A 14664-nucleotide genomic window follows, 5' to 3' on the forward strand; every position below is an offset into this window, starting at 1 on the left:
AGCTGGTGGCAGGAAACCTGGAGCTGGCTCCCTCCCATGCACGGGAAACTTCCCTCTGTAGCCTCTGCCTGTGCACCCCAGTCCCCCATCCGTGGGTCAGGGGCCGACGGAGTGATCTCCATCCTGGAGTCTGACTGTACCTGCTGGAAACATCCATGGGGGATCTGCCCTTCATCACCATCAACCTCCACTCCCCAGCACACCCACACAGGAGGAAACCTGAGACTTGGAGAAGGGAAGGTGTTCGTTGTCGGCGTAATGTTACTGTGGGGGGATTGATTGTTCCCGTGGAGTCTCTGGGATTCGGGACATGCTGTGACCAGCACTGGTGTGTCATTTTAGGGCTATGTATCCTGTGGGCCATGGCTGTGGAACACAATGGGTCAGAGTCAAAGTCAGTCACTGAAGCTCACTCAGAGGCCTATCTCCTGCTGCCTAGTCATTATCATTGCATTCCTAACCCCCTTGCCCTCTGCCCACGACGCCACACTTGAGTCCCACGAACATGATCAGTTCTGGTCTAAAAACTGACACACAGGACGCCTGGGTGGCTCAGTTGGTTAAGCATCGACTCTTGATTTCGGCTCAAGTCATGCATGAGTTCGAGTCTGGCATCAGGCTCTGCACTGGCAGTGCGGAGCCTGCTTGGGATATTCTCTCTCTCCCTCTCTCTCTCTCTCTCTGCTCCTCCCCTGCTTGCGCTCTCCGTCTCTCAAAACAATAAATAAACATTAAAAAGAAAAAAACCCTGACACACAAATTGAACAACTTACGAGCTCACAATACAGTTGTAAATGGAATAGATTCATTGGTTCACATGCCTGAGGCATACAGGACTGAAGATAGTCTGGAAGGAACAAAATCCATGCAGAACAGGCCTCCTGGAGGAGGTGACCTTGAGTCTACCCCTTTGCGTCCGAAGCCCAGAAATCCATTCCTGGCCCTGAACTGCATGCAATGAATGCAGTCTCCTTTCTCCAACCTTCTGGATCATGGTCTCTTCTCACCATCTCACCCTACCCCCACTTTCAGATGTCTTTCTCCTCCTCCTCAGTTGACAGCCAAGGAGAGCTGGGTGAAGTCCTTCCCTCTAGGGCTCCATTTTCTCCATCTGCACAGAGGGGAGGGAGGATGGTTTCGAGGGTCCCTGTGGCTCTAGGCCACATGCACTTCCCCAGGGAGCTGGCCACGGGCATGCTGCCCCAGCCCCAGTGTGGAGCCTCTAAGTCCCGGTTCCAGAAAGGTGCTCGCTGCATTATCTGTTCCCTACCAGTTTCCTGACCCTGTCGTCAGGGTTGTGATTGCTGACCCCCCAGGAGGGAAGCTATTTTCCTCTCCCTTGAAAGCCATTTTCTTGTCTTGGTAGAAGCAGACATCTGACACTTTAAGAGGGAGAATGGCAGGGAGATGATGGCATTAAATAACAGAAATTAGAGCTGCTGAGGATGGCTCAGCCACCCCGAGGCCCCCCTTCCCTGCAGCAGCCGCCCCATCACATGCATTCAGGGCTGCAGCCTGCAAGCTGTCTGCAAGGCCCGGCCTCTCAGCGGTCACAGAGAGCAGGGGACTGCTTCTCCCTGAGTTCTGAGGCTCTTGTGTGTGTATGCAGTCCTGTGACAAACTAGAACAGAGGGGCCAGGGCCCCAAAGTCAGGGAGCTTGCTTGCAGCCTGAGAGAGCAGAATGTCACCGAGAAACCGGGGGAGCTCCAACTCCCTCACAAGCACCCAGGGCATCCTCAGCCTCCCCGGCACACAGCCCTGGGCATACAATAGGCAGTCAAAAGTATTTGTTAATAGACTGGTGAATGAATGGCTGAACAGGGGCCAAAGTGGTCCACATAACGGGCTGAGACCTGGCAAGAGAAACTGGCCCCTGGGTTCCTTTCAATCTTCCTGGCACATGCCAGCAGGTCACATTGTGTCTTTCTCCCGCACCAACGGTCTCCCCCTTTGCCTCCCGAATTGAATAGCCACCTAGCTCTTCTGCCATCACACCCTGATTCCCTCCACTTTCTCTGGCCCATCAGCCCTCCCTGAGCCTGATCAGCCCACCACCTGGGCTCTGCTAAAGCCCCAGGCCGATGCACTGCCCGGGAGAGGGGCTGTAGGAAAAGCCAGCCACCTTCAGCTCCAGGCTTCTGTTGCCACTGAAACCCTTTCCTTCTCCTCAGGCAGCTTATTCTAGTCTCTCTGCCTGGAATACCTTCCCCAAAGCCCAGAATTGACATCCTGAAATCTCACCCACCTAGCGCAGGGTCTGACAGGGTCAGCGCCTAACCAACGTTTGATGGCTGAATGAATGGGTAAATGAGTGATGAACAAATAAACGAGAGACTCATCTCCAATAACATCTCTTCTGAGGAGCCTTTGTGAGGCTCCAAAATCTGACCTGCACACTCCCTCACCAGAGTGCCCCTTCCAGCACATGGCTTCCAGGACTGCATGATGCCCACACTGTGCCCACCGTCTTTAAGCTGGGTGGCACCATGAGCTCCGGGACTGACCTAGCTTTGTATTCCGTGCACGACTGTACACTAAGTTCCCCAGGAAATGTTGTTGGTATTAAATGGACTCAAGCATCCTCGGGGATGATCCTCAGTTTCTCCACCCATGATATGGGCTGCCAGCTTCCACCTACACTGGCTTTGAGGCCCACCAGACACACTGCCCGGCTGCCAAACACGACCATACTGGGAAACCCTCCTTCAGCTTGTACAAGGACCAGCAGACTCTCTTACTTGGGTCCGAGGCTGCCAGAACCCTGGTTCAGGGCTGAGTCCCTCCTGGCCGTGGTGGGAGCTGGAGGGGCTTGAAGGGGGACACACACAGACATCTGTCTCCTGGTCACTTCGGGCATCTCTCAAAACCTGGTGACAACGCGTGAGATTGAGTTTGCGGAATGAAGGGTCTCGGGGACACTTACCCACTGGGCAAAAGACATCCCACCCCGTGGTGTCCCTGCTCTGTGTGGGCTTTGCTCTATTTTTCTGCCATCCCCTTCAGACTGGAGGTGACCTGCCTCCATTCTCAGACTGCACGTTCCCCAGAACTGAATGAGGCCACCCTGGGAAGTTCTGTTGCTCAGTTTGGGATTTGGGGACATCCAGGCTTATCAGAGGCTCTGGGTCTTCTCACTGGGGAAGCAGTGATGCCAGAAGCTGAGCGGGGTCCCAGGGAACACCCACCTGCAGCCTGGGCAGCTGGGGCTCTGGGCGTGATGCCACGGGTCCTGGCTGGCCGGCCCCCGGAGGGCAGTTTGGGGCTGGAGGCTGAGGGGCCCGGTGCTCGCGGAAGGCCACGCTGTAGGTCAGGCCCCCGCAGTGGCGGGCCGTGGGGTCCGCGCTGGCGCGCAGCAGCGCCAGGCTGCCGCAGTAGCGGTACAGGTCCTCGTGCTTCCGCGCCCACAGGTTCATGCGGGGCTGGTCCGGGCGCGGGAAGACCGGGAAGATGGCCTCGCCCACTCGCTGGGCGGGGTATCCCGAGGCTCCGCCCAGTCGCAGCGCCTCGACGCGCAGCTGCGCGTCGTGCTGCCAGTCGTTCTTGCAGAACCCTGGAGGGCGGGGTAAAGTGGGGGGGTGTGGGGTGGGAGACACATGGGCTCAGGGACGGTGTCTGGGGTCTCCCTGCCTCCCCCGGGGGGTGGAGATGACTGGCAGGGCCTTCAGGAAACCTGGGGGGACTGCCCTTTGGCTGGAAGCTAAGAGGCTTGGCTAAGATTTCCCTGCGGTTGACGCCTCTAGGGCCCCTAGCTTTACCGATGTGGGTATGGGACGGCTCTTACTCGGGTACATGGTCCTGTATAAGGCCACGTGGAGGGAACAGTGCAACCTGTCCTTGATCTTTGGCCACCTGAAGGCCTCGGACTTGGTTTCCCCATTCCCTCACATCTCTCCTCCTCTAGGTAGCCTGCCTAGATGACCTCACAGTCTAGGTGTGGATCTTCTCCTTCCAGATCACTTAACTATTCTCTGCTTGAGATTCCTGCCTCTCTACCTAGTGTGGAAGCTTCCTGAAGGCCAGACCGGGTCTCCACCTCCCTGTCCACCCCCATGCCCACAGTCCAGTGGTGCTCAGCCTGGGGACTCAGGGCACTGGGATTTAACGTTACTCAGTATGACATCCGGCAGGATTGTGCCCAAACCTGCTGTGCACTCAGCTCTTGTAAATTTACAAAGCCACTCCTCATGTGTCCTTTCATTTCTTCCTCACCCAAAACCCTGTATTCAACATCAGTGTCCCCATGTCACACGGAAGGAGTCAAGGGCTGACTTAGGGCCAGCATTTGCCCAAGATCACACAGGCTGAGCTTTGGGATCCAGTCTAGAGTTCTGACCCTGCCCCTCCCAGTTTCCCTGAGGCTCCCTGGGGTCCCTGATAGGGTCTGAGGCAGGAGTTACAGGGTCCTTCTCTCCCCCCAGCCACTACCCTTACTTCATACCTTTGGGCAAAGTAAAGACAAACTTGTTCCCGGTAAGGGCGAGGTTCTGGCCAGGATCCTGCTGCTCAATGACATCGGTGACAGCAGAGCAGGTAGGGAGGGGGTCCCCATCATTTACCTGCAACAGTACCCCAGCCCCAGAGCCGGCCTGCAGGGGGTTCTCAGCTGTAAGCCGCAGGGCATATCTGCCCTCCTCATTAAACCCCACACTCAAGACTTCAAACTCCAGATCCAGCTCCTTCTCCTCGGCCTTCAGCCTCTGGTATTGCAGGGATGCAGGAACCCAGGGTTCAGGCCCCCTGAAGGCCATGGTCTTGCCAGGGACTAACCCCCAAGCTGAGCACTGCCCCCTCACTCCCACAGCCCCAGCCTGGGCCCCGTATGAAAGCCTGTACACCGGGCTCGCTGGGCTATACCTCACCCCTCTCTGTTTGTTTGAGGAGAAACCAGGTAACAAGCCAGGAAGCTGGGCCTGTCGTGGGGAACAAAGGCTGCCATTGATCCCACCCTTTCAGCATTTGGTCATTCAACAAATATTTATTGAGCATCTAATGTGTGCCAGGCACTATTTTAGACATTTGGAATACAGCAGTGAACCAAATGAAGGTTCCTACCCTCCTGAAGCTTCTCTTCTAGTGGGGGAGGGAGGCTGGGACCCCACTGGGAGGCTGGTATAAAAATAGACACTAAATATGGGAAATCAGTAAATTATAACATATGCTAGAAGATAAGTTCTATGGAAAAATTAGCGCAGGGTCAGGGATGAGGAGTCCTGGCATGGGTAGGGGGTAATCAGGACTTCCCATTGTCCAGACAACCTGTCTCCACATGCCTATTCATTCCCAGGAGTTGTTGAGTTGGGTGGGTGAGAGGGTCTCAAAGGAAAAGGGAGAGCATTTGTTCTCTGGGAGCATGGCCTTAGCACCTGCTTCCGGAACCAATTTACCTTCACAATCAAAACTCACAATATGGGGCACGGCTTCACTTTACAGACACCCCAAAGCTTCTCACACCAAAGAGTTGTCAAGCTGGAACCCATCCTTCCTGATGCTGATACCTGAGAAGAAAAGGGAAATTCTGAACACTCCTCGGTAAGAACCGTCTCTCTACCGTCACCACCACCACCACGACCATCTCTGCTGTCATCACCATCCCACCATCCCTCCATCTTCGCCTCCAGTATCATCATCATCATCATCATCATCATCATCCATGATACTCTTCATGGAGCAGCAGGCACTCTACGTGGCTCCATGACGTAGATATAATCATTCCCATTTTACAAATGAAGAGTCTGAGGCTGAGAGAATCTCAGATTACGCAGCTAGTAAGAAGCTGAGCTGAGATCTGTATCTATACCTACACTTTGCCCTACTCACATGTCCTGGGACTGGCTCAAAGATTGAAATTCATACTATCAGGGGCTGCCGTATCCCAACACCGGAGAAGTACGGTTCTACAGTTCTGAGTCCAAAAAGCACATTTACGGGTAGCATAGACTTCATTTAAGAGTTCATTTGAATTCACCTTGATTGGAACGCTTTATTTTCATAAAGTAGGAGATAACCAGATGGTATTGGCCAGCCCCACTATGGGTCCCAATGTATGTGGTATGCCTCCTCTGCAATGATTAAAAACCAGTTTCTTCACGTCCCCCAAGGAGAAACTGAGTCAAAGAGGGTTTAGAAGACCAGAGTTCCAGTCACCTGATTTGCACATGAACTTGAGCAGGTCCCTTTCCCTCTCTGGGTGTCGGTGGCCCCATCTGTACCATAAGTGTGAGTTGGGCGGTAAGTCTTCCCACAGCTGTGGTGGCCTGAGACTCTGTAAGTTGTACCGGGAAGGGCCATTTAGGGAAGAGGGTGGGTGGCCTCGGCCACCCGGGAACCTTTGCCTGCATAGCTGGGCCTGACCCACCAGCCTGGGTCCAGAGGCCATGACTTGCCCCTGCTCAGTCTAAGGTCTTAGAGATTCAGTGATTCAATTGAAGTGGCTCTCTTCCCTTATATGTTTAAAGTGACCCCAAGAGACATTATAAGATGGGAGTCACTCCCTTCTGCCCTGGGGGCAACCTCTGTGCACGCCCATGCAAGCAGGCCCCATGCATACTCCTAGTCCAGTTGGCCAGGTTGGTCTCAGCATGGTTTGAGGGCCCTTGACCTCTCCCCTTTCTGGCCTCCCCTCCCCAGCTCAGTCCCTGGGGAAGGCTGTGTGTGTGTGTGTGTGTGTGTGTGTGTGTGCATGTGTATAGTTACCTTTTAAAATTGTGGTCAGGGGCGCCTGGGTGGCTCAGTCGGTTAAGCGTCCGACTTCAGCCCGGGTCACGATCTCGCGGTCCGTGAGTTCGAGCCCCGCGTCGGGCTCTGGGCTGATGGCTCAGAGCCTGGAGCCTGTTTCCGATTCTGTGTCTCCCTCTCTCTCTGCCCCTCCCCCGTTCATGCTCTATCTCTCTCTGTCTCAAAAATAAATCAACGTTAAAAAAAATTTTTTTTAATTGTGGTCAAATATACATAAAGTTTATCATCTTAACCATTTCTAAGTGTGCAGTTTAGTAGTGTTAAGTACATTCACATTATCGTGCAACCAAACTCCAGAATTCTTCTCATCTTATAAAACTGAAACTCTACACCCATGAAACAACTCCCCATTCCTCCCTCCCTCCAGCTCCTGGCAACCACCATTCTACTTTCTGTGTCTATGACTGTGGCTACTCCAGGCACGTCACAGAAGGGGAATCACACAGTGTTTGTCCTTTTGTGACTGGTTTATTTCACTTAGCAGAAGGTCTTGGGAAGGCTCGCGTTTGCCCCAGGCCAGGCCTGCCCTGACTCCCCTGCCTGCCTTTGCTGGTGCTGTTTCCTCCGCCCCAATAGCCCAGCCACACTTGGTGTCACCCTGGGTGTCCTGCGGACCAGCTAAAAGCCTCTTCCTCTGGAGCCGGGTCAGTGATTCCCTCCTCTGCCCCACTCTGCACCTTCCTCTTCTGGCTCAAGTGGTGACTTTGCCATACTCGACTGAGTATTTCTTCAGGGATCATGTCTGTGTGTCCAGGCCAGGGCTGAGCAAGGGATAGGTACCTGGGGGACCATTAAAGCATGAATGAATGAATGAATGAACGAATGCATGAACAAATGAGTGAAAGGATAAATGAATCGATGGACAAACTCGACCCAGCTTTTGCTTGTACAGAAAATCATACGAAGTGGTTCTTTTGGCTACTTCATCTGGATTCCATTTGTGAGAAGTGAAGACCATTTTGGGCTTTTGACTCACATTGGACTCAGAGATGCATTCTGGTGCCTCACTGCAGGCTGGTGCCCAGGAGGGAGGGCAGGGGGGTAAGTGGCAGGGCAGGACACAGTGGGCCCTAATGGTCAGGCTTCTCTGGGCCTGGCCTCAGTTCCACAAAGTCTGGAAACCTCAGTGAATTTTAGCAGGTCAGGGCTGGATAGCACTCCCATTTTATGGATAGAAAAACTGAGCCCAGGGTAGCAGACCATGACCAGATCCCTGCTCCCTTCCCAGGATTCTCTCCACTCCCCAGCTGCCTCCCTGATTCAGCCTTCTGTGGTTTTCAAAAGATTTAAACAGCAGGCAGAGGCCTGGCTCCCACAGGAGTCAGGAAGGGGCAGGGTGTGGGTGAGGAGGAGAGAGGCAGCAGTGCTGACTTCCAAACTGCCCTCCTCGGCCCAGCATGAGAGGCCTTAATGGAACCCTCCAGTCTTCTTTCTTCCCCGGAAGAATGGCCACTCAGAGGCCACTGGCTTTGTCTGGAAGAGCTTGGCCTGTAATTAGCCCACCCCAGAGGGCCCCTTCCTGCTTCCCACCATGGCTCCTTTCATCCTCCCGTGTTGACACCCCCCACGGCTCCTGTGGGCCCTCAGACCCCCACCTCTATCCCCAAGGAGCCACCTCCAGTCCCCCCACCCCCAACTCCTGGTCTGTGCTCAGAGCCGAATCCTCCCGGTGGGAACATGTGTATCTTCCCAATAGTGCTGGCACAGTTATCCCCTTTTACAGATGGGGAAACAGAGGCTCAGAGAGGTCAGGTAAGGGGGTGGAGGGGTGGAGCTGGACCTCAGGCCTCCTGATTCCCAGGCCGGTATGGTCACATGGTCATCACTGCTCCACCCCGGGACTTCAGCACCCAGCCTCCCTCCCGCGGCCTCTCCCCCAAACCCTCTGAGTGGAACGGTCTCCACACCCCACTCCTTTCAAGCCCACAGCGCCAGAAGCCGCGGGGTGACAGAATCATAGACTCACGCTGGTAAAGCGAAGCATGGCAGCCAGCCTCCCTCCCTGGCACAGAGAGGAAAACAGGCCCAGAGTGGGATAGAGCTTCTCTTGTGGTCACTCAGTAGCTGGTAGAGGCAAAATTAGAAGTCTGGTCTCTTCCCTCCACCGATTGTGGGGGGTCAGGGCTGGGGCCTGGCAACCATGACACTCTCCCCTCTGAGTGGTGCGTCTGATCCAGTCCCCACACCTCCATCAGGCTGTGTGTGTCCTTCCCCTCCTGGCCTCCCACTCCAGCTCTGGTGCGGAGCGCTGGCAGGAGAATCTTGGGTCATCCTTACAGCCCTCTAGCTCTGGCCTTCTGCTGAGCGGGAGCTGGGGCTGCGCCCGTGACCCCTGGGCTCACGTGACAGCTCCTCTCTGCCAGCCTTGGCTCAGAAAGGATAAACCTCCTGAGGTAGCAGGAAGGAGAGGGTTCTAGTCTCTCTTGCTGCCTCAGGGACAGCACCGACGACCTTTGCCCTTCCATGCGCCTGGCCGCTCGGCTATTCTACTGGCTCTGAGGACTCAAACTCCTGAGCCGACCTCCTTGGGGGTCCTACAGACTCTGGGGGTTCGGAGACCAGCGCCAGTCCTCCCCCCGGCCCTGGAGGCAGATAGGGCAGGTAAGCGGGGAGGGAGAGACAGGAGCTGGCAGGGGCAGTGCCAGGCTAGCTCACGACAAGGCCAAGGGAGGGTGCCGCCTAAAACCTTCAGGAGGAGAGACAAACTTCACAATCAGATGTAGAGACAGGGAGGCAGAGAAGGAAACGAAACAAAGAGCAGGAAAGGGGAATAGAAAAGGGAAAGAGAGAGGAGAGAGAGACACAGAGACTGACAGAGAGTGAGGCAGAGACAGAGAGTGAGAAGGAGAGAGAAAGATGGGGGACAGAGAGACTGAGTCAGACACCGTGAGGGTGGGGGAGAGAGAGAGAGAGAGACAATAGCAGGGGTGGAAAGAGAGACTGACGGGCAGGGACAGACAGGCAACAGAAGGACGAGGAGACAGAAGGAGAGAAAAAGAGAAAGGAGATACTGACAGACAGACCCACCAGTAGGCACCAGTGGGTAGAGGTTCTTCTGTGTTCTCATCAGACACAATGCTGAGAGCTGTGTCTCGAGCCAGCCACTTAACCGACTCTGAGGGCCTTTGCCCAACCCCAGGGACTGGGTTCCAGATGGGGTCCCCCAGTCACAGCAGGGAGCAGAGTCCAAGCTCTGGAAAGGGAGGTTTCTGGGCAAAGAGCTGTGAGCTCTGTATTTGCGTGGGGGTGTCGGGGGAGAGAGGATTTCTGGCAAAACTTCTCCTCGCTCAGCCACTGCCCCTGACATCATGTGGCCTCTCTGGGCCTCAGTTTCCTCTGGATGTGATGGTGAATATGGGTAAAGCAGGAGTCTCTGAGATCTCCTCCAGCCCCAAGATCTGGCCTTAGCTCAGGCTCTTTCTTTGCAGCTAATTTACTGCTCTATCCTAGTTAACTCATGACCTCCACCTCATAGTCCTAGATGGCGGCTTGAGATCCAGCCATCACAACTGCATTTCCACCAGCTGGAAGGAGGAGGAAGTAAAGAAAACATCTCTCTTTTAAAGAACACCTCCTTTGGGAAGTTGTGGCCAACACTTCTTTTTCTATCTCATTGGCCTGTATTTAGTTTCAGGTCTGCTTCTGAACTTCAAGACAGGCTGGGGAATGTGCCATACTAGGCTGGGGACAGAATCCATTTCACAGAGCTCAATGATGCCTTCACAGCTCCTCTCTCACAGCAGGCTTCAATACAGCCTTACAATGTTTTCCTTTTGCTTACTAGGTAGATAGATAGATAGATAGATAGATAGATGATAGATAGATAGATAGATAGATTTCAAGCAAGTGAAAATCCCCCTTCATTTCCCCAAACTCTTTCCTCACCCAAGTGTGACCACTGTGAACAGCTTACTACATGTCTGCTAGATTCATTTTTTAAGGTATTTACAGACACACACACACACACACACACACACACACACACGTGCACATACCCGGCTTAAAGGAGCATAGAATGGGATCATGATTTAGGTATTGCTCAGCAACTTGCATTCATGATTATTATACTCGTCCCTATGTCTTGGAGGTCCCACCATGCCAGTCCTGGAAGAAGCACCTCACTCTTTGTGACCGACGATAGTACCTTACTGTACCGACTTAGCAAAGCTCGTCGATGGATGTTGAGCTCGTTGCCAAGTTGTGCGGTATGAACCGCCTTGGGCATCTTCCCTGCGTATGTCCACCAATGTTCTTTGAGGATAGATTCCTGAAAATGGGCCAGAAGTTAATTCTCTCTGTGTTGTAGTTTACCCCTTTCTATGTAAAATCTCTTCTCACTGCTGTGCCCCCTCTGTCCGGGGTTGTCACCGTCACGGAAGCCAATCTCACGTCCTAAAGCCTGTTCCTTAGGCTGCCCCACCCTTTTATTGACTGGACCCCCTTCTCCTTCAGGGAGGTGGAAGGTGTCTCCCCAGGGATCCTTCTCCTGGGAATTTAGTGCTCTGCTTCCGGTCCCCATCTTTATCCCTTGCCTCCCCTCCCAGCCTGCCACAGCACCACGTGTTAGCATCTTCTGAGCCTCCTTCCTCTTTTCCGGTGCTGTTTGCAAAGTCCCCCTTCCCATGGTCAGGGCCCTCAGCCCAGCTGGCCAGCAGCGGGAGGCTGATCTGGTTATTAAAAGCTTAGCTGGTGGTTCCCCTCTGGCGTGGAGCAATTCATCAGGCAGTGGCCCCCCGGGAGTGATGGATGGTGACAAATGAGGGTAGGTAGGGGGTTCCTGAGCCCTTCCAGGGCCACAGCTGGGGAAACTCAGCCATCAAAGCCCTGTGCAGGCTTCTCCACCAGAGGTGACTCTGAGGGCCAGGGAGATCAAGTTTCGGGCAAATGGTTTGGAGGTGGGGGTGGAGAGGCTCCTCCTGAGACAAGCCGTCCTGTGTGCTGTGTGGGGCCCAGCCTGGCTGTGGGCCTGAACTGGAGAGATGGGGGTGGGGTGGGCTTCTCTGATCCTGGAATCACAGGCGGGAGGCCTGGGGTGGGGGGGGGGCAGGAGGCCTGAGGGGTGGGAGGAGGGGCAGGGCCAGAGCCGCAGAAGGAGGGATCTGCCTTTCCGGGAGGAGGAGATCAAACACCTTCTAAAGCAGGTGCTGGGGACCCTGCTTAGGGCCATCTGCTGAGACTGCACAACCAGCCAGCCTTCCGGGATCCCAGCCAGAGCTGGTGCTGGCTCTCAGAGGAGACCTCAGTTGTTGGGGAGCACCCTGGGGCTGGAGCCAAGCCTTGCAGGCCGGGTAAGACCAGAAGAGGTGGGGGAACAGGGAGAAGGTACTTCAGTGAGGGGGGGGGGTCAGAGCCCCAACAAAGGCTTGGAGGCAGGAAGGTGGCCGGAATGGTAGGGTAGAACAGTTCTGAGGGATGAAGTTGGAGACCTGGAGATGGCTGTACTGGGGAGCTGGCTCTAAAGACAGGGAGACATCAGTAGAGTCGTGTCTGAGTACAGTTTGCTGTGAGAGATTGATGGAGAACCCTGTCCTATGGCCAGCAGGGAACAAGGAGAGAGAGCTCAGAGAGAGAGAGGGAGAGAACTCAGGGGACCTGCCCAGAGTCAGTTCCTCAGTGAAGAAGGCAGGCAGCACGAAGTCTATGTGTCAAGGCCCAAGCACGGTGGCATCACTCCAGGGAGCACGTGCTTGGAAGGGAGAATCGGGGCTCTTAGAGCTGAGGGATCTTCACGGCCCTGTGGCCAGTCCTCCTTTGAAGGCAGAAAACCATCTGTAGCATCTTGATGTTACCAGCCTCTTCTTGTTTGCCTCCCCTGACAGGGGACTCACTACTCTGTGATGGTAAGAAAGCTACCTTTGTCCTGAGCTGAAAGCTGCCCCTCTAGCTTCCCTCCTCTGAGTCATTTCTAGCCTAGCGCTCCGGGAGGGGAAGAACATGTCTCTCCCTGCAACAGCCGGCTGCCTTCCTCCTACTTCTCACCCGGGTTTACACTCATACCAGAGCAGGCTGGCCGAAGTCCCTCATGTATGATGATGTTGTTGGTGAGGGGGAGGGGAGGATTCCAGAAAGGGCATGTCAGGTGATGCTTCTGATGCTCCCATGTAGCAAGGGAGGTAGGAGGTAGAGAGGTAAGAGGTAGAGAGCCATCCACACTCTCCCCCCAAGAGCTTAGTAGCTGATAACATGCCCTCCAGCCACTGAAAGGGGTCAGGCTCCGTCTGGGGCCAGGTTATGAACCTGTGTGTGTCAAGGACAATTCGATACACAGGCACTGTGAGAACAGACCCAGAGCTCACGGGCCCGCATAATGTTGAACCTGCACCGGCTGCCTATCCACGGGGGACCCCAGGGGCGGGGCCCAGCTGCACAGGCAGGCACATTCCTACTCCCTACTCCCGGGCCAAACACCCCTTGGGCATTCTCTGCTGTGCTGCTGGGGACTGGGGGTGTTGCTGAGGCTCTGACTTGTCACTGAGGTTTGGGTGTTATGGAACTTTTGTGGGGTGCAGTTGAACTCGGAGAGCCCAGAGCAAGGATGGGAGGGTCGTGGGCAATGGGGTCTCTGGACCTTCTGCAACTGCTCACCATGGTTCTGAACAACCTGTGCTTGATTTGCCAGTGTCTCAGGGTCCTTGGACTGTGGCCAAGGTTCTGGGGTGTATCAGAGGATCCGGTGTGATACTGAAGTTCTGGGCGTTCATGGGGGTGATACTGTGGTTCCGGGAGTTCTTGTGGTGTTACTAGAATTCTGAGGATATTACTGAGATTCTGGACGTGCTCTGGAGGACCTGGGAATCCTTGGGGTATTTCTGTGATTTGGGGGATGCTGCTGGCCCTCCTTATTCCCTCTGGCCCACTGTCAACTCCCTCTAAGCCTAGCACTTTGCGCTTTGAGGATTTTGATAGCCACAGGCTGCTGAAGGCACACATGTGGGCCTCTGTTCCTGGATGCAAACATTCCTGAGATTTAATCAACTTGAACAAAAACATGGGGAGGAAGGAAGCCCTGTCGTCCCAAGGTCCCAAGGCCTTCGTGGGCCAGCTCCAGCCCTCGGGGCAGAGCAGGGCAGCCCTGTGCCAGGCCCAGGTAGCAGATGGCCCTTATCTTCGCAGAGCGCAGGAGCTTTTCGTGACCCCCTCCTACAGTGAACAGGGCTTAGCCACCCCCCAATCTGTGCCCAGCTGGGAGCTCTGGCCTGGGCTGCCCCTTAGGTATTTGCATCAGTCTTATCTGATTGTGCCCACATGGGCTTATGCAGGTCACAGCTAGGTGGCCCTGACCCCTGCCCTGTCTTCTTGCCTTCCAGACTCCCCTTCTCAGCTCTACTAAGACACCTCATTCTTACTACCATTGCTGACCCTGTCTGACCTCGGGACCCTGCTCCAAGCCCCCTCCTCCAGGAAGCCTCCAAGACTGCCCAAGACATAGCCTTATTCCCCCTCCCTACCTCTCTTCTCTGAGTTACTGCAGTCTGTCTCTGAAGTGCCTCCACTCTCCAGCCCCTTCTCTCCTGATGGCAAGTGCCAGTCTCTGACTCTTCTGGGTATGAGTCACCCCATAAAGCCAACTCTAGGGGCACCTGAGTGGCTCAGTTGGTTAAGCATCTGACTTCAGCTCACGTCGTGATCTCACAGTTCATGAGTTCAAGCCCTGCATCGGGCTCGGCACTGACATCTCAGAGCCTACTCTGTCCCTCTCTCTTTCTGTCTCTGCCCCTCTCCCACTTGTGCTCTCTCTCTCAAAAATAAATAAATAAACATTTAAAAAAAAAAAAAAAAGCCAATTCCAGTGGGTAGGCTGTGGACTCTGCCACCAGGACTTTGGAGAAATTCTTCAGGAGCACATCATTACCATCCTTCTCTTCTCATTACATTTCCTGGAAAGCTTGCAGTCTGGTCAGGTGACATCTTTCCTAACATCTTGGAGC

General features: G+C 54.6%; 1 protein-coding gene across 1 annotated transcript; it reads right to left on the minus strand.

The window, feature by feature from the left end:
• Positions 1-1001: 1001 nt before the first annotated feature.
• Positions 1002-4749, minus strand: LOC122221806 (coiled-coil domain-containing protein 33-like). Its single transcript, XM_042941435.1, has 4 exons — positions 4440-4749; positions 3187-3551; positions 2740-2868; positions 1002-1111 (listed from the first exon to the last, which is right to left on the minus strand). The coding sequence occupies exons 1-4, from the start codon at positions 4747-4749 to the stop codon at positions 1091-1093; spliced, it is 825 nt and encodes a 274-aa protein (XP_042797369.1). The 3' UTR covers positions 1002-1090.
• Positions 4750-14664: the final 9915 nt, after the last annotated feature.

This window comes from Panthera leo, chromosome B3, assembly GCF_018350215.1.
Source record: "Panthera leo isolate Ple1 chromosome B3, P.leo_Ple1_pat1.1, whole genome shotgun sequence".
NCBI classification, from domain to species: Eukaryota; Metazoa; Chordata; class Mammalia; order Carnivora; family Felidae; genus Panthera; species Panthera leo.

Bases quoted from the DNA above. Each gene is read 5' to 3' on its own strand.
- LOC122221806 (XM_042941435.1), bottom strand. From the start codon at position 4,749: ATGGCCTTCAGGGGGCCTGAACCCTGGGTTCCTGCATCCCTGCAATAC. The intron at 2,869-3,186 runs GTGGGTGTTCCC...CGTTGTCACCAG, and splicing joins CCCAGCTGCCCAGGCTGCAG to GTTTTGAGAGATGCCCGAAG. The intron at 1,112-2,739 runs GTAAGAGAGTCT...CCCTCTGTGCAG, and splicing joins TCTGGCAGCCTCGGACCCAA to ATGGAGAAAATGGAGCCCTA.